The sequence below is a fragment of the Alnus glutinosa genome, chromosome 5, assembly GCF_958979055.1.
Source record: "Alnus glutinosa chromosome 5, dhAlnGlut1.1, whole genome shotgun sequence".
Classification (NCBI taxonomy): Eukaryota; Viridiplantae; Streptophyta; class Magnoliopsida; order Fagales; family Betulaceae; genus Alnus; species Alnus glutinosa.
The window spans coordinates 30,489,292-30,512,430 of NC_084890.1; the positions used below are offsets into that span (position 1 = coordinate 30,489,292).

Sequence of the window (23,139 nt, forward strand, 5' to 3'; positions counted from 1 at the left end):
CGAAGAAGAAAACAGCAAATTCAACGGAAAGAACATGCTTGGTCCCCACAAATTCAAAATCTTCAAAATTTGTAGATTTTCTTTTCGTACAAAACAAAACAAATTATTCTCAAAAATTGAAAAAATACCGAAAATGAATAGAAAACAGAGTATGTAGGGAAAAAGGCTAAAAGCCAAAAATAATTTGCAAGCTCAAACAAACGGACAAACCGCTTTATTTGTAATGTGTCCCCTCTGCCCAGAGGCCTTGCTCTGTACCTGTCTGTAACGGATCTCATCCCCATACCACCCCCCCTCTCTTTCTCTCTCACAGTTAGAATAGAATACTGTTGTCACTGAACTGTCTCTCTCTCTCTCTTTCTCTGTGTGGGACTATCGTTTTCTTTGAAAGAAGGGCTCGTGAAGTGCATGTAAAGCTTGGTGAGAGATCCAGGGACTTAATGATCGAAACGGGTCTCACTAGCTTTGCTTTTTTCTGATTCAGGTGATTGGAGTGTTTCCCTTCTTGCTTTTTGCTTCTTCTTCTTCGAATCTTCTTGGCTTTTCTGTTTGTTCCCTTTTGTGATGTTACATTAGTTCTTTTGTTATCTCACTCCCTTATCTAATTCTCTCCCGTTTTGTCAAAATCCGTAATCTTTTACGGGTTTTGAACCAAAAGGGTTGAGATTTTGATCGCTGCTGAGATTTGAAAACATGGGTTTCTGTTAGTTTGTTCTGTTCTGAGTTTTACATGTTGAAGGCTCAGAGTTTGGTTTTTGTTTTGTAATCTCATGCATTGGAGCTCAGGTGGTGTTTTGTGGTGGCTAATGCTGCTTCTCGTGGGGTGGCATTTGAGTTTGGTGCTTTCAAAGCTTGGTTCTTTTTGAGTTTGGTTTCTTGGGTTAAAGGAATTGCGTTGCCTACTCTATGGTTTTGTTGGTGGGATTTTTGCCTTCGAGTGAGAAATGATTCGTTTTGAAAGCTTTGTTCTACTTGGGGGGGTAGTTTTCAAGTTTGGGGAGTTTTTGTTGGAAATGGGGTTACGGGATTCGGTAATAAGTGCTGTGTTATTGATGGAGGATCTCTAGGTGCTTGAATTTCGGCATTGCTGTGGGCTTTGCTATGCCATCAGTGAGATATAGTTTGTGGGTGTTCAGGAACTTTGTGGAGCTTGTACTGCCATAATTGCGAAGATTGGCGACAGTTATACAATAAGAAATGCTATATACTTTGATTTGTTTCCTTAATTTTAAAGAGATTCTGCTATTGGATGCATTGATGTTCTGATCATGACCAGAGCTGTCCGCAATAGGATTCTTAAGGATGCAAATGGTGATATTAGTGATCATCTACGCAACCACATACATTTGACAAATTGTATTCACTTGAAGAACCATATGCACAAGCAGAGCCCCATATTAGCCGATAGGTCCATTATGAGGGACCTTGTTGTCCTTCAGAGATCAAGATCTCTCAGGGACCCATCTGCTAGTCCTCCCTCATGGCATTCTCCTTCCATTGTTGATCTACTGCCGAAGAAGGGTGAAAATGATGCCATGATTCGGGAGGGGAGAAGGTCTATAGGTATTGAGCGTCGGAGGGAAGCTAGGAGGATGTCGGGAAGCTCGCCACCCTCAGCTAATTTAGCCACATCAAAAGTTGCTCCTGGCGAGGTTGGAGGGTTTAATGATGGGGTAGCGGCAATCAGTGAACACAGTTGCAAGAGTGGAGTTGGTAATGGTAGAAGAGTTAGGAGAGAGGAATCTAGTAGGAAGAGTAATAGGATCGATACAATGCATGGCAACGAGGAGTCTCCACTTTGTCAAGATGATAATGATTGGGCTCATAATGTTTTTCCGGGGAACTCTGAATCTAAAGATAGATCGAGTAAAAAAAGGGGGAAGCATATTGGAGGTGTTCAACTTAGGACCCTCTCTGAGCAGTTGGATGATCTTCCAATGGATAGTGATGATGTAGCATCTTCTAACATCCGTCTTCGTGGAAGACATTCTCAACGGCAGAAAACTGTTGAGGAACCAGAAGCCAGCATTCATGGGTATTGCAGTGGGTTAAACAGAGTTAACAGGCGCAAGTTTCGAGGCACAAGAAGAGCTCGAGGTGCGACGACTTCAAGAGATAGTGGAGCTCATAATGAATTGTCTGTGGCATCTAATACATTAGCTCAAGGTTCACGCCCCAAATATTCCATGGAGATGGGAGAAGAAGAGTATGCTGAACCGAATGTCACTAGGGCTCCAAGAAATGGGTGTGGGATTCCTTGGAATTGGTCAATAATTCATCACAGAGGTAAAACTATTCTTGACATGGCTGGAAGAAGTTTGTCTTGTGGTTTGTCTGACTCAAGGTTAAAGAAAGCGGGTTCAACTGCGAATGGGAGAGATATGTCTAACATGCCAATGGTGTCCGACTTCTCAAGCTCATCTACAAGATCTGATGCAGAGGCAGTGCCTCTGCTAGTTGAGGCATCTGGATCTCAGGAAAGCACTGGAAATGCTGGTTGGGTCCACGATTATTCTGGCGAACTTGGTATTTTTGCTGATAATTTATACAAGCATGATGTTGATTCTGACCTTGCTTCTGAAGCTAGATCTGGTGATCAACACAAGTTGAGAGGCTACCGCAATAGAAGACACCAGAGCCTGACACAAAAGTACATGCCGAGAACCTTCAGGGATTTGGTGGGACAGAATTTAGTAGCACAAGCTCTTCTAAATGCTGTCATGAGAAGGAAGGTTGGTTTGCTATATGTGTTTTATGGACCTCATGGCACAGGTAAAACTTCCTGTGCCCGTATTTTCGCTAGAGCTTTAAATTGCCAGTCTTTGGAACATCCTAAACCTTGTGGCTTTTGCAATTCTTGCATTGCACATGATATGGGTAAGAACAGAAACATAAGGGAAGTTGGTCCAGTCAGTAATTTTGACTTTGAGAGCATTATGGATTTACTTGACAGTATGATTGTCTCCCAGCAGCCATCACAGTATAGAGTGTTTATCTTTGATGACTGTGATACTTTGTCCCCTGATTGCTGGAGTGCCATATCAAAGGTCATTGATCGAGCTCCCAGACGTGTGGTTTTTGTCCTTGTCAGTTCGAGTCTTGATGTTTTGCCTCATATAATCATATCCAGGTGCCAGAAGTTCTTTTTTCCAAAGCTGAAGGATGCTGATATTATTTATACTTTGCAATGGATTGCAACCAAAGAAGATTTAGAAATTGATAAGGATGCACTAAAACTTATCGCATCAAGATCAGATGGATCATTGAGGGATGCTGAGATGACTCTTGAGCAACTGAGTTTGCTTGGGCAGAGAATCTCTGTCCCTCTGGTTCAGGAACTGGTTAGTACTTTTTTGCTTTCATTAATCAGAATTAGAGTGTTATACTTTTCATATACTCTGATGTTTGTTAATGTTTACCCTCTTTAAAAAATTTCAACCAAAAAATTCTTGCTACAAATGTTGGGTGTTTTTGATATCAATGAGCGGTTAGATATCCTAGACCACAGGATCTTCATTCCTCTGTTTCTATAGGTGGTGGCTTCTTCATAATTCTCACTTATCAGAATTTCTTGAAATAATGTCCTTATCTTGATCTAGATGATGTAAATAAGCTTATGAGCTATGCATTTAGATATCCATGGTGGCGTACTAGCAAGATATTAAATCTGGAGGTGCTCCTAGCTGATTTTCCTTTAGGAATATTAATTATTAAAGTTCAACTATCAGGTTTCTCTAAGTTAATATGTACGGTGTATGATTTAGGATGAAGTACTTGGTGCATTTATTTTGGCCTCTATTGTTTGGGGTTTTTGTTGGGGAAAGATGGAGATCAGTGGCTTGATTCTTTTCTATAAGTGATTAAAGGAGATGAAAAAGTCTCATCTTTGCTTTGATCTATAGATTACAAGGGTAAATGATAACATATAATAGCTATCAGTATGTAATGGATATCTGGAATTTACCATGCTCGTGAAGATATTAAAAAAAGAAGACATCGTTTTGAGGGCAGAATGCTTAGCTTTTTGTGGGAATAAAAATGTACTTTGTGATGGTAGGTTCATGGATTCTTATGGTAAATTTTGAATTTGGTTCTTTGTGATTTGGAGGGGGTATAAGAGAGGTAGATGTGGTACAATGATGTGAATGAAATTGTTGTACGTAATAGGTGTTTCTCACCGCAAAAATGGTAGTAAAAGTAATTGGGTGCAAATATGGTGCATTTTAGTCTTAAGATTAAATTTTTTTAATAGGTAGTTAAGATTAAATTGATCAGGTTTTATAATTATATCAACCATGGCTGGGTTTTATGTTTTATACTAATATGATTTTTACTTATTATATTTCAATTGCATATCTTTTTAACCTAATATATCATGTTTAATGCATTTCTAATTTAAACATGAGAAGAGTAATGATAGGAACAGTAACTTGTTGCCCAATGAGCATGTATGTTGGCTGTTAGGTTAGAATTTTATTGTAATTGTACTTGCCACACAAAAAAAAGGATTAAAAAATGAAAAAGGATTTTTCTTTATGGTTGTTATAATGTTTCCGTTGTGCCTCATGCTTATTTATATCATGTATAAATCTCTTCCCTTAGATGTCAAGTATTTCTGGTCAATATTCCTATTACTTTTAACATGGATAAACACCTTTCCTAATTGCTTGCCATTCTTATCATGTGCAAGTGTGACTTCATCGTCCTGCCCTATAATGTCCCCTAATTCGTTATTTTTTGTTTGCTAAACCTTCTTGTGTTGCATATGATCTTTGTCCGTCCAAAATTTTTCACTGCATTTGTTGTCTTCACTGACAAATTCCATGTTGGGCTGACTTCAACTTACCCTAGGAATAGAACTTCAGAGTATGCTGATAATGGCTGTCAGTATGAGTACTTTATTCCACTTGTAAATCTCAAGTCAAAGGAGATAGTAATATTTACATTTTGTCAAAATGATGGTACATATCTAGGCTTTTTTCTTTAATACCATTTATCACTGGACGGCTGCGTATGATTACTTTCATATTTCTAGCTCTTATGATTTTCTTGTTCTTTTTTCTTTTTTTGGTTAGGTGTTTTTCTTGTATACTCTCTGTGTACTTGGGTTGCCTTCTTACACTATTTAATGAAATTCGATTACTTTTATATTAAAAAAAAAAAAAAAAAAACATATTTAGAATGATTCAATCTGATTTGCTTGGTGGCAGTGGCTATTGTTAGAGCATCTCCAACAAAATAGGCAAATGATCTATAATAGCCAAATTTGACTATTATGAGTTGTTTTTTTGTGTCTAGCAGAATAGGTACTTTAACATTATTTCTTATAGTGTGAATAGTTAATAGTGAATAGGCAGAAGTGCCTATTCACAATTAACACTATAATTTTTTATTACTATTTTCTCTTTCCCTTGCCCTCCCTCCCTCCCTCCCTCCCTCTCTCTCTCTCTCTCTCTCTCTCTCTCTCTCTCCCACACAAAATATTTAAAGAAAATAGAAAGTAGAATAGAGAATCTGTTAGAGTGTGTATAGAAAAATGAATAGTTAAAGTTTATACTTTTTCAGAGCTATTTTGGCTATTCCTACTAGAGATGCTCTTAGGAAATCTTAAATAGCCACTTACCAAGTTATAATGGAAGTATGGAAGAGTACGAATTACTTTGAAGGAGAAAATTGAACAGTCTTTATGGATTGATCCAAGCATAAAGATTACTACAGTGGGCAGGAGTTTGTCCTCTCTCTCTCTCTCTCTATCCTAGTGACGGCGCGTGAGAGTGCGTCCAGCTAGGGGTTCGATTTTTGTTCCGTCCTCTCACTTTCTCTATCTCTCTTAGCCTCCTGCTTGGTCCTCTAGCTTTGTGATTCGGTCATCTATTTCGTTGGGTGGTTCTTTGTTCGGCAATGTAGCTTTTTTGGGTTGATCGTCATAGTCCCGGGTGTGTCATAGATGGATAAGAACTTCTTAGTGGAGTTGAAGTCCTTTACCTTTTCGGTTTTGGGTGGGGCGTCGACGGTGAGGGTGGAGGAGAAGAGGAAAAATTTCTTGGGTGTGGTCATTTTGAATGCTCAGAGCTCCGAGTGGCTTGTGTCGTCGTTGGAAGTGGTGTTGGGTCTCCCGGCAGAGCAAGATTTTGTTAAGTTGTTTAGAGAAGGTTCAAAGGTCCTAATTGCTCAGAGAGGTGGGAATAAAGCTGGGCGCTTTTTAGAGGCGACAACGTTCGGGTTGGGTGGTCGGAAAGGGTCCATTGTTATCCCCGAGGGTCGTGGAGGGTGGGGATGGCTTAAATTCTCCGACGAGCTGAGAAACGTTGTAAACTTTTTCTCAGCCTCGGTTGGTGGCGGGCCTGGTTCCTCTTCTACATCGGAGAAGAAGGCTGTGAAGGATGTTTGGCCAACTTTGGGATTGGCTCCAAAGTGGACGGGCCCTTCTTTTGCGGAGGTTTTGAGGTCGGATTCGACCACTGCTGCGAAGACGATACCCGTAGTGGGTGATGGTTGTTCCTGGTTAAGGACTTCGTTGGCGACACCTTGCGAGCTTGATCTTTTTCCGGCGGTGTGGCATGCAGAGGCTGGTACGAGATCGGCGGTGGATTGCTTTTCTTTGGAGTCTCACCCGCTGGAACTGTTGGACAAAGACCAGTTTGTACGTCCGCAGGGTAAGCAATCTCGTTTGAATTTTGAAAATTCGAGATTGCGGACGTGGCGTAAGTTGGGTCCCAGTTTTTATTTGGCATTGGGCCGGGCTGTGAGGAGAGTTTTGATCCGGTCTGCCGGGTCGGGGCTGTTTCGAAAATTAGGTTTTCGCTTGGCCCGACTCAAGCGGAAACCTAAAGTTTCCTGCTTGCCGCCTTCGTCGTCGGTGACGACAACAGAGGTGTCCTCTGGGTTGGTTCTGAATCGGCTTCCTCATGGGGATTTGGAGGTTACAACGTTGGGAGCCAAAGAGGGCGCGAGTCCAGCTTTATCGGTTTTTGTTGGGGACTCCTTTAGGTCGGAGCACTCGTCAGCGGCAGATACAGGGATAGTTATAGGGACGGAGTCTTCTTCCGGGGGTGAGTCGAGCAGTTCCCAGGTGTTTCCGGCGGTTTCTAGTCGGACTCCAGCCTCTAATCTGTTTGGTTTCCCCCCTCCTCCGGCACCAGATTTGACTTTTCAGGTGGATCCTGCTCCTTTTTCTTTTAAGTTCACTCCATTGGGGAAGCTTCAAAGTCCTAAACTCCTTTCTGCCGCTCTGTCTCTCGCTGGAGCAGCTATTTTAGGAGAGAAGCTGCGTTCTCCCCTCCCTATGGTGGTTTCTAAGCCTTTTCAGTGTTACTACAGGAGGGCGAAAAATCTAAGGGAAGGGCATTCTGTGAAGTGGAATGATGGGCTACTTTCTGACTCTCTGGAAGCCGTGAAGATGTCAATTGGCGACGTTGTTAAGAGGTTTTCAGGTGCAGAGCCGTCAGCTGAGAAGGTGGCAAAGCCTCCTGCAATGAAGAAGTCAGTGACGTCAGTGAATCAGGGCCTTTTTAGGAAGGGGTTTCTCAACCTTCCCCCAATATCAGTCCTTCCTGTGGCGCTTCAGGAGGTCAACAATGGAGGGGTGGTAGGCCCCTCTTCCCCTTCGAGTGGTTGCTTTAATGGTTTCTCCCAATCTCAAAATTGGCCAGTTGGTTTTGATCATAACGGGGAGATTGCGGTGTGGGAGGAGGATGAAGATGATTATTGGGCTAGTTTGCCATTAGATTGGGCGATGGATGGAGATTTTGGGGAGGAGGCATTGGCTATTCGGGATGCCATGGAAGAGGGGTTCCAATTTTTTGCGCGTTAGAAGTCTAAAGGGAAAAGGAAGCTTCTAAATTTGCATAGTTCCATTAACTATGGTGATGCGAACTATCCCTCTAGGCGTAGGAAAGGCAAGGCGCACATATTGTAGGTTTGTTGTGCCTTGAAGGGTAGTGTAGTGGGTAGTTCTGTTCTTAGTTGGGTTCTTTTGTAGCTTGTTTTGGTTCTTTTGTGTTCTAGGGCCTTGGTGTTGCTGGTTTTTTTTAGGTTAGCTTTGGTTGTTCCTGTGTACTTAGGGGCGCCTTACGCTTTCTTTAATAAAGTTCTTCTTACTTATCAAAAAAAAAAAGATGCTCTTAGCACTAGGTTTAAATTAAAGAGTTAAATACTTTTTTAGTACCTGTGCTTAGGGCCGAAATCAAATGGCTACCTTGGTTTCAAAAAGTGTTACAAGTGGTACCTGTTGTAAACCCAAATATTGAAATGGTCATTCCGTCTATTTTTTAATTGTGATCCACATCAAACCAATCAACAACTGACACGTGTCTCATATGTCTTATTAATATTATTTAAAAAAAAAAACAATTAAAACATTAGAAAAACTTAAAAAACTAGAAAAAGAAGAAGAAATAATCTGGGTGGCTCTAACCACCCCCGTTGGCCGGCCATCCCAGAGGTTTGTGTATATTTGTGTTTGTGAATTCGCAGCAGTGATAGGGATGGTAGGGTTTACAGTGGGCAGTTATGGAGGGGGACGATGCTGTTTAGCACGGGAGGGGGGCGATTGCTAATGTGCGCCAAGGGCGGATACACTGGAGGCGAGAGCTGGGAGGCTTGGCGGCAACGTTGAGAAGCTCTCGTGGGCTGGCGAGCCTGTGAGCTTCTAGAACACATCCCTGAAGTCGTTCTTGTTGATGTTATACACCGGCAGCTAATGTTGCTGGACATGCGGCTGTGATTCGCATAAAAGTTGTGTATTTTAGAGACTTCTAAGACCTTTGACAAGGCTTTTCCAAATCATCAAACATCTGGAGTACCGCTTGGAATCGAGGGGTGCCTCAACGGTGTAAATCCAACTCGACAGTGGAGGTCCTTATGGGCTGCTGACCTTCTCGGTGCCAAGATGCCCATAGGTTGGCTATGCTTGCTCTAGACACTTCCAGAACTTTTCGAAAAAGCTGGCATCTTTTGGAAATAGAACTGAGAGGTTCTGCCTTGTGTTGTAGCATGTGCGAAGAAATGGTGAAACTACAAAAAGTTCGGGTAGAGGAATGAAATAGAGCAAATTATGGGTTAAATGAGATACAAGGAGCCAACTGTCAGCCACCCCCAGCCACACCCAACCTCTAGGTGGCCGTCCATAGTGGGAGCCACCCCAGATTATTTATTTATTTTTTTAAGGGTTTTTTTTTAAAATTTTTTTTAAAGGTTTTAATTTTTTTTTTTTAAAAAAATAATATTAATAAGATATATGAGACACGTGTCAATTGTTGATTGGTTTAACGTGGATCACTGTTAAAAAAAATGGAAGGTACTTGGATGGAAGGACCATCTTGGTATTTAGGTTTACGACAAGTACCACATGTAATATCTTTTGAAATTGAGGTAGCCTTTTGATTTTGGCCCTTACTACATGTATGAAAAAAGTATTTTACCCTAAATTAAATTATGCTCAGATGACTACTTTTTTTCTTTTTTCTTTTATTCGTGATTGCCAGATTTTCGGCACTTTGGAGGCTGTCGTGTAAATATTCTCCATTTTGTATGCATGTCTTATAACACTGTCAGTAGAGCAGGTTGTAGTATATATATATTCTCCATTTTGTCTGCATTTCATATAACACTGTTAGCAGAGCTAGCTCACATGCTCTTTTTATTGTTACTTCTGCTGCTCGGATTAGCCTCGCTTGGATATTTGTGACTGAAAACTGTGTTAGTCACATAATTGTAGCGATTCCCATATCGGTAAGTTATATATTCCCTGTATGCTCTTTCTGTCAAATTGAGTGTAATCCCTTCTAGGTATTTTCTTTCCAACACTTGTTATAAGTTTCAGATGTCATTGATATATTTTTTTTAATAAGTAATGCAATCTTATTAGAATAGCGCAAAGGGGCGCAATCCTAGTATATAAGAAAAAATCCCCCATTAAAGCAGTAAAGGAAGAACAAAAATCCAAAACTAAAAAAATTAGAACAAAGCAGACTAATATGAGTTGCTATCCATGTCATCGATAATTATTATATCAATAGCATACATGGAATACTTTTCCACCTGCATAACAAGTGAAAGTTATTAAGTATGATTTTTTTTTTTTCCCTTTTCAGGTTGGGCTTATCTCAGATGAGAAATTGGTAGATCTTCTTGATTTAGCACTCTCTGCAGACACAGTTAATACGGTGAAGAATTTGAGATTAATAATGGAAACTGGTGTAGAGCCATTAGCTTTAATGTCACAGCTTGCTACAGTAATTACCGATATACTTGCTGGTAGTTATGACTTCAAAAAAGACAGGCTTAGAAGGAAGTTCTTTCGACGACAACCATGTGAGTAAAAACTGTACCAATTATAAAAATCTACTGATTCATCTATTTATTTACAAGTTGTGGTGACGTTGATCATGTTAGCCCTCTGCAGAACTATATATCTGAATATCTGTAATAGTGTGGCTCATTTATAAACTCATTGTTATTATCTTCACATCATTTGTTACAAAAATCATATTGATACCATTTTTCTTTTTTGCATGCTCTTCCGGCCTTCCTCTTTAAATAATTAATTGAGATTTGCTCATGCCAACTTTTCCTCTGTCGTTTTTCTAACTACAGCTCAATCTGTGTTCTTATTGATTGCAGTATCCAAAGAAGATATGGAAAAACTGCGTCAAGCTCTGAAAACTTTATCTGAGGCTGAAAAACAACTGAGGATGTCAAATGACAAATTAACATGGCTAACTGCTGCATTGCTTCAACTTGCTCCTGATCAGCAGTACATGTTGCCTGCTTCTTCAGACACTAGTTTTAATCACAGTCCCCTGGCCCTAAATAATGCGGGAGGAAGGGATTCAGCCAGAAGAAGAGTAGGTGAGCATTCTGGGATGGCCAGTAAAGAGAGAACCTTGCCAACAAACGTCAGAATAGAAAATCTCCGTGCTGGAAGTTCTGCTGATTTCTGTGGAAATGGTACACATAAGGGTATTAGTTTAGAGAAAAAAAGACATGTTGGGACTTGTATGGCTCATCAACAGACATCTGAGAACGCTGCTGAGATGACTAAGATTAGTGGCCGGCAGATTTCTGGTAAAAGCCATGGAGGGATTGAAGATATCTGGTTGGAGGTGCTTGAGAAAATTCAAATTAATGGCGTAAAGGAGTTTTTGTATCAAGAAGGGAAGCTGATCTCAGTCAGTCTTGGAGCAGGTACCCCCAGAATGCATTCAAAATAATTCACAAATGCCATTATTAATGCCCCAGTATCTCACAGTTAGAAAGTCTTTTCAAAATTGCCATGTTTTTCTTTCAATTTCATATGTGAAAAATCTTAGTGCATCGGAACTTGAAAAGTTTTGGGGATAGTTTGTGGAGACATAAAATATGGGGCTAAATTGGAAACTCAGAAATGGAATCAACTCGGGGTTCAACTACTATAAAATTAATTGAAATTCCATCACTTCTCAGTGTTCAAGATAATTGGTTTCTTTCTGCTGCCAAAACTGCCATCCAATCTTCTTACCAACATCATTACATCCATTTTCAACATTTCAAAAACAGTCTTTGAAATTCTTATGACCAAAAGGTTTGTTTGCTTTATGCTTTGAGTAGCTGATGCTTCACCTAACAAAAAAATTATAGACAATGGTTCAATTTCCTTCTCCCATTTTTTTTTTCCATGTAATTTTCCCTTAAAATGTTCTTTTCATGGGACTTTACTTTTGCATCTATCATGCTCTAACTTTTCAACTGTAGCAATACTCCCATGCACTTTGCACCTTGCATCCTACTTTCAATAGATTTTTATATCTTACTAATGAAGGAGATAAGAGTATGGTGCACTATAGATTGGTTTCGCTGGTCATCATACAATAATATGCATTAATGATCTTATCCTCGGTTGCTTGGTTCGTTGTTGAGGTTAAAATCATAAATACCTATGTTGAATTGATGATCTAAAACTCAATTTGCATATAAAGGAACGGTACATATGGATCAAATAGTGCTATGCTAGTTACTTGAGATCCCCTCTTATTAATAAATGACGAAAAGATATTGACAGAAGGAGATAATTGACACCAGGAAAATTCCATGTAGGACGTCACTTCAAATTGATATTCCAAGGAATGATTGACATGAGGAGGAACGTCCAAGGGTTTAAAGTATAAAAACCCTTTCTTTTATGATGTAAATTGATTCATATTGCCCAAGCACTGGCTCTTATAGGCAAGAGGTACCCTTTCCTTAGATAAAGTGGAGGTCTTGGGTTTAAACCATGGGAGATTTAGATCTGGGAGGAGGAACCACCCCACTTTATGTCACCTACTGTTATATTTGATTGTGAAAAAGTATGACCAGTATTTCCGTCTTGTTTGTGTGTGTAGCCAAGTGGTGCCTCTCCTCTTAAATAAGGGTAGGTACTTGTCCATTCCATTGGAAGGGAGCAATTTGCAAGGGGAATGGCTATCCCACTTTGTGTAGTCAAAAAACATCATTTAATTTGTCTCATTGTTTGTCTCTCAACTTGAATCTGTTAATGTTTTGAAGTGTACTTCCCCAAAATATATCCACTCTCCAGTCTGTTTCACGTAGATACCCTTATATATTGAATGGTGATAATGACCTTACCTTCTTTTGCCCCTCAAGAAAATGAATACATGCTCCCATTGTCATGGTCGGCAAATATTTGTTTGGAAACTTTTTAAATTAGCCTTTTCCCTGTCAAGTTAGCCAACTTTATTTTGGTTGAAAGGCAGACCAGCACCTTCTAAGCTTCAGAAATTTGCAACTACCATACAGCTTGCTTTGTTTACCAAGCAGTGGAAGGTTTAACCTGAATACTATTCTTTGCTGACTGGCTTTCCAAACATTAAAGTAACTAGGACACATCTATCCCAACATATATTTTCAATGTCGTCCATATTTTTTTTTTTAGGGTTAAATAGGATATTGGTACATGTGGTTTAAAACCTTTATCTTTTACCCCTTGTGTTTCAATTCGTATTACAGATGGTACCTGAGTTTTGAGAAAAAACTGAATTGGTACCTCCGTTAGTTTTTCCATCTACAAACTAAAGGTTATTCATGTGTCTACTCTCAGGAGTAGACACATGTCATAATGTAAAAAACAGAAAATAAAAAACTTTAAAAATTAATAAAAAAAATTTGAAAATAATAAAACTTTTTTTTTAAAAAAATATTAAAAACATTTTAAAAAATAAATGAAAAAAAGAAGAAGAAGAGAGCCACCCTCATGGCTGGTTTGGGGGTGGCCAAACCACCCCCAAGAGCCAAAGAGCCCAAAAAAAAGAAGAAGGGGATAATTACACTTAACCCCCCTGATTTATCCACGGTGTGGCGATTTACCCCCCAATGTACCAAAATTAGTACATGACCCCCCCAAACTTGCCAACGTGTGGCAAAATCAACCTTCCATCCAATCGACCGTTCGTTTGGACGGAAAATCGGTCACGTGCAAGTCACGTGACCGTTTAAGACAGAGACCCTCCCCAAGTCACGTGACTTGCACGTGACCGACTTTCCATCCAAACGAACGATTGATTGGACGGAAGGTTAATTTTGCCACACGTTGGCAAGTTCGGGGGGGTCATGAACCAATTTTGGTACATTGTGGGGTAAATCGCCACACCGTGGATAAATCAAGGGGGTTAAATGTAATTATCCCAAAAAAAAAAAAAAAGAAAAGAAAAGTGGCGGCGACGAGCGTAAATGTGGCGATCAAAAAGGGCAAGATCTTGTGGTGTTTCTCTGACCGTTCATCCAAAGTGGAGGGCATACTTGGTGGAGCGATTGAAAATGAGTAAGAATTGCAGATATCAGGGCAGACACCTAATCAGGGTTATGGACAAACGAGGGAAGCACATGATTGATAGCACTGTGTGAAGGTTGAATTGATTTCATTTTCTAATAGCTTTCTATGAAGCAAACCCATATCATTATTATCATACAAAGCGATTTGATTGTTCAAACAAAGAAAACATCAGAGCCAAACCATCACATAGAGAGAGAGAGAGAGAGGAAGGTTGAACAAAGAGACAAGAAAGGTCGGTTGGGGAAGGTTGATGGAAGACCACTTCTTTTGTTAGTGGGTGAACATTGAATTTTGTCGTTCTTGTATACTTCCTGTGTACTTGATTGCACTTTGCGCTTTTAATGAAATTTCTCTTACTCATCAAAAAAAGTTTTTAATACTTTTATTTAAGTTTTATTATTTTCAATTTTTAAAGCTTTTTATTTTCAATTTTTTAATTTTTTTACATTATGACACATGTCTACTCTCAGGAGTTGACACGTGGACAACCGTTAGTTTTTCTATCAAAAAACTAATAGAGGTACCAATTCGGTCTTTTCCCAAAACTCAGGTACTGTCTGTGATACGAATTGAAACACAGGGGGTAAAAAATAAAGTTTTTAAACCACAGGTACCAAAAATGTATTTAACCATTTTTTTTATACGAAATATCATTAAAAGTGCAATCCAGGTACATAGGAAGTATACAAGAGAAAAACCTAACTAGAAAGAGAAAAGAAAGAAAAAATTATGAAAACTAAGCAAATTAGGATAGTCAAACGCACCTATCTAAAGGTAAAGAGTATTGAAGAAAACAGACTTTATCTCCACAACTGTCCTCTCGCGGTCCTCAAAACTTTTATAATTCATTTATCTCCAAAAACACCACAAAAGGCATGATGACATCATTTTCCACACTAATGCACTTTGAAGATTTCCATATAAACCCCCACCCCCAACAAGCAAAACAAGTCTACTACTAGTCTAGGCATAACTCAAGACAGCCCAACACGAGTGAAGATAGCAACCCATATAAGGCATTAGCAACCTCACAATGGAGAAGAAGATGATCCACAACTTATCAAAAAAAAAAGAAGATGATCCACAAACTCTCTGCTCCTCTTACACATGCAGCACCAATCAATCACAATAGCATACAGCTTCTCTAGGTTATCCATGGTGGGGATTTTCCCTAAGGCGGCCAACCAATCAAAGAAAGCCGCTATCAAGGAGATTTTTATCTTGCCAAATACTCTTTCAAGGGAAGGGAGTGCCATCATGAAGGACAAGGACATTGTAGACAGATCTAACGTTTAACAAACCCTTTTTTGGAGGGGGCCCAACAAAGCTTATCTTCATCTCCCTGTCTCAATCTAAGGGAGCAAATAATTTTTAAAAAAATGTAAAGACATCCACTTCCCAATCATGAGTTGCTCTAATAAATCTTATGCTCCATTGATGGGAGCCAACAAAAAGCCTCAAATGATATGCTATGGAGGCATCCTTAGTGCGAACAATGTTATATAAATTTGGAAAGGCTTCCTTAAGAGCTTGATCCCCACACCACAGATCATGCCAAAATATAATCTTGGAGCCATCTCACACCTCAAATCTGGTATGTCTAGAAAACATCCCCAACCCCTTATTATATTCTTCTATCACACCACCCATATGACCTATAAACCTCATTAGAACACCACCTACCTCATGAGCTAACAAATTTAGAATCCACCACAACTATCCACAAAACCTCTCTCTCTCATGCATATAGCGTCAACAAATTCTGGACCCCCAACCCTCCCTCAAAAATTGGAGAACAAACCATGGACTAGCTTACCTAGTGAAATTTGAACTCTTCACTTAGCCCACCCCAAAAGAAATCTTATTGCAACTTCTCTATGTGGTTTGCAACACTAGTAGGGAGAGGGAAAAGATATACGAATACATAAGCAAATTGGAAAGGTTGCTCTTAATTAAGGTAATCCACCACCCTTAGACAAGTACATTTTCTTCCAACCAGCTAAATGATGCTCTATCTTCTCAATAGCACCATCCCAAATAGATTTGGCCTTAAAAGAGGCTTCCAATGGAAGACCAAGATATTTTAAAGGAAAAGAAGAAACCTCGCGACCCATAATACCGGCCAAACCATCAACATTATTGACATTAGCCACCAAAACCAATTCCGACTTAGCCAAGTTAATTTTCAACCTGAATACAGCTTTAAAGAATAATATATTTTTTTTGATACGTAATGCAAGTTCATTCAAAAGTGCAGAATGGTGCCGTACACAAGAATTATACACAAATAACCTCTGAAGTGTAGAAAAAGAAGAGCAAAATTCTGAAAAATTAGAAACATGCAAACTATTCCATGCTACTCTCCAAGTATACAGGGATTGGAACACGATCTTCTTCATCTCAAACATCATAATCTCACATCTTCAAAGTTCTTTGTGTTCCACTCTCCAAATACCCTATATTAAACACAATCGAGCCAACCTCCATATTTTCAAAACAATACAGTGTCCCAATTGTCCCCTCCAATTCTCCAACAGCTCGCTCACCCTGTGAGGCATGACCCATGCAACACCAAACAACTAGAAAAGAGCACTCCACAGTTTTGTTGCCACCGCACCTTAGTTCCATCTCCTATCTCATACCTCAAAAATTTAGAAAGTCTTTCCCACCCCCTCCTTATACATTTCCACACCCCACACCATAGGTGGTCAAGAGTAGTCCCACAAAAAATCAAGGTGTCATCTTTAAGCAAAAGGTGGGATAAGTTAACCACACCATAGTTCCTAGACCCCACAGAAAAGCTTGAAAGAAAGGCCCCATTAATAGTTGCAGATATCATTTTACTTAAGGCCTCCACTACAATAACAAACAACAAGGGTGATAAAGGATCTCACTATCTCAAACCACAGGAACTACTGAAGAATCCGAATGAATTGCCATTCACTAATAGAAAATCGCATCGAAAAAATACAATGCGCTATCCAAGAGCGTCATCTCTCCCTAAATCCACATCTCTTCAACAAGTATAATAAGAACTTCCAGTTGACATAATCATAAGCACCCCTGGCTCACCAGATTTGATCCTACTATCCATACATTCATTTGCTATAAGCACGAAGTCAAGGATTTGCCTACCTCTAATAAAAGCATTTTGGGGCTTCGAGAAAATGTTCTCCACAAATCTTCTCAACCTATTGGTTGGGACTTTGGCAATAATCTTGTAAACTCCACTTACAAGACTAATAGGTTGAAAGTCCTTAACATCTATAGTCCCAGATTTCTTCAAAATGAGAGCAATGGAAGTGACATTAAGGCTTTTTTCAAACTTTTAGCATGAAATTCATGGAACACCCCCAAAATATCTACCTTGATCACATCCCAGCAAACTTAGAAGAATGCCATAGTAAAACCATTAGGGTCTGGTGCCTTTTCACTGTTCATATCTTTCACCACCTCAAAAACCTTACTCTCCTTAACGGTCTCTCTAACCAAGAGGTCTCCTCGTCATCAATGGACTCAAGAGCAAGTCCATCCAGTTTGGGCCGCAAACTAAACTATTTAGAAAACGGATCATAGAAATGCAAAATGTAAATGTTGTGCATTTGTCATCCTCTTTTAACCGTAAAGCTCGTCCAGATATTAGCATTATGGTCCACCTTTATCCTAGTTATACATGACAGAGTCTAGATTTAGTCCTTTTGAAGCTCAGCATTTTTGTTCTGCATTTATATGCTATTATTGCTTTCCAAGTTTGTTTATATGACTTCCTGTCTTGTAATATGCCATTCGGGGAACTTTTTGTTGGCAAATTACTATAAGATATTGTCTGCTACATTTATGACTACTCAAACTAATTATAAAAAATAGAGCTTATTTGGGATTGGTTATAAGTTTGAGTATAACATTTGATCCTGTGGGTCACAAATCAAGTGCATTGCTATCTAGAGTGCTTTTAATTCAGCATTTTCCCATATATAATCAATTAGATACATCTCATTTTAGAAGTTGCTCCTTTGTGGATAAATGGGATAGAACTTTTGTTCCCTTCTTTCTTTCTTTCTTCTACTTGATTTTTTTTTTTGGGGGGTGAATTTGGTATTTCAGATTTTTACTATATATACATACTTCTCATTTAAGAGTTGTTAATGCCTATCTACATTTACTTCTTGCTCACTGTCTAATTATCTGTCGAATTAAATGGCATTTTCTTGCAGCCCCTACTGTGCAGTTGATGTTCAGTTCACACCAGACAAAAGTGACTGCAGAGAAGCTTGGGGGGCATATCTTAGAAGCATTTGAGACCGTTCTTGGGTCCCCATTGACAATTGAAATAAGATGTGAATCAAAGAAAGGATCAGGTGTGCATGTGCCTCTTATCTTACCACCTTCCAAGGAAGGTTCATCTCAAATTAGAGATACAAATGGGGTCAGCACTCAAGCTCAGATCTTGCAGTCTGACAATCTTGGAATGGGGAGTGAAATTGTAGAAGTAGCAGATTCTCCCGGGGAACCCAAGGGTAATGATCACATTGATAATCATGCAGTGTCTGGTAAAAGTGGCTTGGGAGGTTCCCAGGTGAGAGAAGGAACAGCTTCTTCTAAGAAATCAACCATGGCTTCACTCCCAGAAAGAAGAAAGCTTGGGGAACAAAGTCAGAGCCAGAGCCTTGTCAGAAGCAAGGTGTCCCTTGCACATGTAATTCAGCAGGCAGAAGGATGTACACAGCGAAGTGGATGGTCAAAACGCAAAGCGGTTTCTATTGCTGAAAAGCTAGAACAAGAGAATTTGTACGTAAAGCAATTCCGTTATATTTTCTCAAGAATAATTTCTTTTCTAATTTCACTTTACCATAAAGTTGAATGGCATTAGATAGTAGACAAGAATCAACCTCTATATCTAACTACTAAAATTAAACCGCAAAATTTTAATATCATTAAATGACTGGAACATTAGTTCTTAGCACCTCCTCTCCTCCTAAGAATGAGATGGAGCATGAGGTCATGGGTTAAAACATGTAACTTACCAATAAAAAAAAGAAAACGTTAAGAGTGTTAGGTCTAGGTGTAATAGACATGGATTTGGGTTACATGAAACTTCTTGTCAAGCCTAAGTTCCCATCTTCTCAATTCAGTAATTGTATTATCATATGGCTAGACGACTTCACATAATCTGGTCAAACTATGGGATTTGGCAATTAGAAATGAAGGACATAGTCTAAGGTTAAAAAAATACACTATTTTTTGAAAAAGGTCCAGAAGTTAAGAAATACTCAGAAAATTATATGAAAATATAGGATAAAAGAAGCAAGAGAAGTAATTTTGACTTTTGGGTAGATAATCAGAAAAGGTTTGCATGAAAAGGATGTCGACTTAGCCTTGTTGAAGTTATTTGAAAATGCATTCTGGTAGAAATATTTATTTGCTAGATATATATTTTAAATAAAATGAACTGATAACTGTTTATCTTGCATTTGCACATTTTCTGGAAGGTAAGAAAAGAAGGCCTAGATATACCCTTTTCATGAATAAAGTCCAGAAATATGATTTTGAACAAATTTAAATTTGTCTTAATAACGTGACTGCTTAATTTCCAGGAAACCGTCCTCCCCAAGGAGAGACAACAGAAGAGCCTTTCTTCTATTTTCTTTGTTTATTCTTATGCTTTTAACAAAATGGTGGGATAAGTTTCCTAGAACCCTTACCTAGATCGAATTTTCCCCAGCCCAATGGAACTCTTTGGATTAGAAGAAGTTGGCAATGAGAATATTTTGCATGCTTTCGAACATAGTCATGCCTCAGTTTGAATTTGCTCTAAACAAATTCTTGAATTAACAGGAGATTGGAACCTAGATCGAGAAGCTTACTTTGCTGGAAAGCAACTAGAGTAACTCGCCGGAAGGTAATGCATGATCATGATAATCTTATGATAGGCTTTTTTAAGTTGCATATATTTTTTTTAAGACAAAGAAATTGTTATCTTCTAAGAATATTGATGTCTCCTTTCATCCCGCTTTACCATGTTGATTTTTCTTGCAATGAGTTAAGTCCAGTATTAGAAGAGGCACACTGTTAATTGTAAATGAGTAAAGGTAATATAATTTAATGTTTGTCCTTGTGATGCTAATGGGAAGCATGCTAAGGATCACTCTGATACAGGTCAGAGGAAGGAGAAACCTTAGAGTGTTTGTTTTCAATTCTGTTGTACATTGTTACCGGCTAATTGATGCAGGATGGGGCTACAGAAGAGCTTCATTACAATCTATTGCATAATTAACCATGTAATCCAGTACATAATACTAATTTACTTGAAATTTTATACTTGCATAGAGCATATATGGTGTTAAATGTAACGGAGTAGCAAAAATAGGGTAGATTAACAAGCAAGGCACTGGTGGTAGATTGATCAATGGGAAATTGGGAATATAATGCATGATGGATATGCACTAGTCCATAGTTAGTCATGTTCAGCTGAAGTTATAATTTTCAATCAGGCAGGCTAGGTGAATTGTCAAAAAGCCAACCCACAATATTTCACTGTTTTGTAAACTATTCCCCTTATTCATCTGACTGACAGACTCATACAATTGAGCCTGAGTGGGGTCAAATTGTCTTGATCAGAGTCTCATCTGTCCATCATAATACTTCAACCAACGCCAGCTGCTTTCTTCTCTGAATCGTTATGTCTATGCTCGTCAGTTGCTGTTGTTTTCATCCTAATCGAAGTATATTAAACTTTTCAGGTGTCATGTCCTTTCCAGAGTAGTGCTTAATGTTTTTTCCAAGGCAATATTAGGATTTTTCTTTCCTTCAAGTACATAATGAAAAATAGAACTGAAATTAATAGTTTGTTTCTATAATTGGTTGGGCCTAGTGCCAGTCATTGCCAAGACTGTCTGGATAAAACTTCCAATTGTTGTCTTCACAAGATTTCCTGAGGTTTAGATTTTAAGTTAGTAAGTTGGGTAAATTATGCAGTAAGATCATTAGTTCTTGTTCCCTCTTTTTAGGCTAGCACCTGTGAAGTTTTTTTCATTTCTAATCGCATTATGATTAATGCTTACTAATGATTATGTTATTTTGATCCATTTGAGGATATTGCTTATGAGTTTGGCCATGTGCAGCTTTCACGTTTGAAAATTAGGCCACGGAAACCACATTCGTTGCTGAAGCTTGTCTCCTGTGGAAAGTGTCTCTCAGCTAAATCTCCAAGGTAATACAAGAAAAGAATGGCTCAGAAGAGTGCTTGTGCGACCTCATTTGCATTACTTGTATTTAGCATTTTTCCTGCAGTTTACTAGGTTAATTTTATCTTTCAAATGATTTTTCATTGAATAAAAGTATGATTTAGATCTGATGAGAAAATGTAGGAAAGAAATTAGATTGTGCAGCCTCTATTAATGATATAATTTTTTTTTTTTAATGAGCTACCATTTATATTGTTGGGCCTTCCTCTATTCAATCAATTGCAGCCTCTTCTGAGTGGTTGCTGTTTTGGTTCGAATTAATTTTAGAAACTTGTGCCCATCAATAATTATCCTGCGCAAGGCATTGGCATAAGAAATGCGTCACAAAATGTGCCTATGTAACTATTTGTAGTGAGAACTTTTCCAACTTGTCTACCTTTTTTCCTTGTAAAATGGGTAGAGATATGTATATGTAATCTGTATTATGGAACTGTGAGACGAGAAGTGGTACAATGAGTGTCTATGCTAGGCTTACTTAAAGTAGAAGTATAAGACTGCCTCATTGATACATACCTCTCTTGATATTGCAATTTCCATCATGCCTAGCTTGTTACAAAGTTTTAAAAAATGATTCTCTCTTGATCCTTGTTAAAAGCATCTCCCTGCTTATCACATGACTTAACATTGAATGCATCCAAACAGAAAATCTGACATAGATGCTATGGTCTGAAGTGTATTTTATTTGGTTTTATAATTTCGTTCACACCTGACACCTGTGGAATTTTTCAATCTTCCATAAAGGAGCAGAATGAAACCAAAATTCCATGTTCTGTTTTAGACGTAAAAATGGTCTCACAAGGAAGAGGTGTTTGCTGGTACATTGTTCAGACCTCTTGAGTTTAGAAACTAATGAGATTTGAACAGATTTACATAGCAGGACTTTTTGAGCTCTCAATCTCTAATAGTCACATTTGTTCTTCATTTTCATTGAGAATGTTGGAATGTGTTGCCTCTTTTCCTTATGTGAAGAATTTTAACTATGTATATGTGACTTTTTGCTGATATTTTTGCTTCCCCCTAGACCATCAATCTTTCTGTCAACCGTGTTTCATCAGTTCCTTTGAAAGGATAATAATAATAATAGTCATAAGCTTTTGACATGTATGCATGAAAGGATTTAGAACCACTCTTGAGCAACTTTTAGTTTTATGATCTTCTGATTTTATTTATTTATTTATTTTCTGCCCAAAGGCCGGGTGTAACAGTACTATTAGTGTTAGTGGGCTGAATTACCATTAGTATAGTGGGCTGAATGGGCTTGGCCCATTCCACTTATTAGAGTTTAGGACTATGTCTATATAAGCCCATTCAGCCCAAATGAACTGTTATTGGATTTTTAGGGTTAGGGTTAGGTTTACTGAATCATGAATGTAATTGGAGTGAAACTGAAGAAATGGAATAAATATTCAGTAATGAGAGAATTGATAAACAAACAGTAATGGAATTTTTTTTTTTTGATAAGTACAATCAGTAATGAAAATTACAGAAATGAAATTGACAATTTGAGATGTCCGGTTTCCAGAACATTTCGATGTGCTCAACCTCCAATTACCAACTCACTAATCAGATTCAAGATGATTTCTACAATTGGGGAAACGGATCCTCTCCATTTCAAATGAAATGGAAAGGAGTCGATTAGTGAAAAAGCAGTGGTAAAATTGTCATTTCAAATTTTTAGACAATTTTGCCCCTACTTTTTTCACTGGCCGGATCCTCTCCGTTTCAGATCCGTTTGCTACAATTGGACTTATGGCCTTATATAGACATAGCCCTAAACTCTAATAAGTGAAATGAGCCAAACTCATTCAGCCCACTGTACTAATGGTAATTCAGGCTACCAACACTAATAGTACTGTTACACTGGGCTGCACAATGGGGTAGCCTGCCCCTACACAAAGTGCAAAAGGATTAATCAAGGAACTGACCTGACCTAAAGCCAAACCATTTTTGTGTAACCTGAAAGCTGTTTCACTCCAAACCATTTCATTGTTGCAGAGTTAAGAGGGGTCAGTGAAGAGAGTCCCATAATTTGTGTTTTTGTTTTCTGTTATCAAAGTAATATATTAACCAACAATTTGAAACACA

At 38.5% G+C, this 23,139-nt stretch overlaps 1 protein-coding gene across 2 annotated transcripts; it reads left to right on the plus strand.

Annotated features, from left to right (window-relative positions):
- Positions 1-279: 279 nt before the first annotated feature.
- LOC133868653 (protein STICHEL-like 3) lies at positions 280-21,498 on the plus strand. Of its 2 annotated transcripts, XM_062305591.1 has the most exons (7): positions 280-484; positions 787-3,341; positions 10,095-10,314; positions 10,624-11,187; positions 18,025-18,598; positions 19,646-19,709; positions 20,932-21,498. In XM_062305591.1, exons 2-7 carry the CDS (start codon positions 1,269-1,271, stop codon positions 21,022-21,024), a joined length of 3,588 nt encoding a protein of 1,195 aa, XP_062161575.1. In that variant the 5' UTR covers positions 280-484; positions 787-1,268; the 3' UTR covers positions 21,025-21,498. The 2 variants fall into 2 exon arrangements, with proteins under 2 accessions (XP_062161575.1, XP_062161574.1); XM_062305590.1 differs by having other exon boundaries at positions 280-3,341.
- The last annotated feature ends 1,641 nt before the right edge of the window (positions 21,499-23,139 follow it).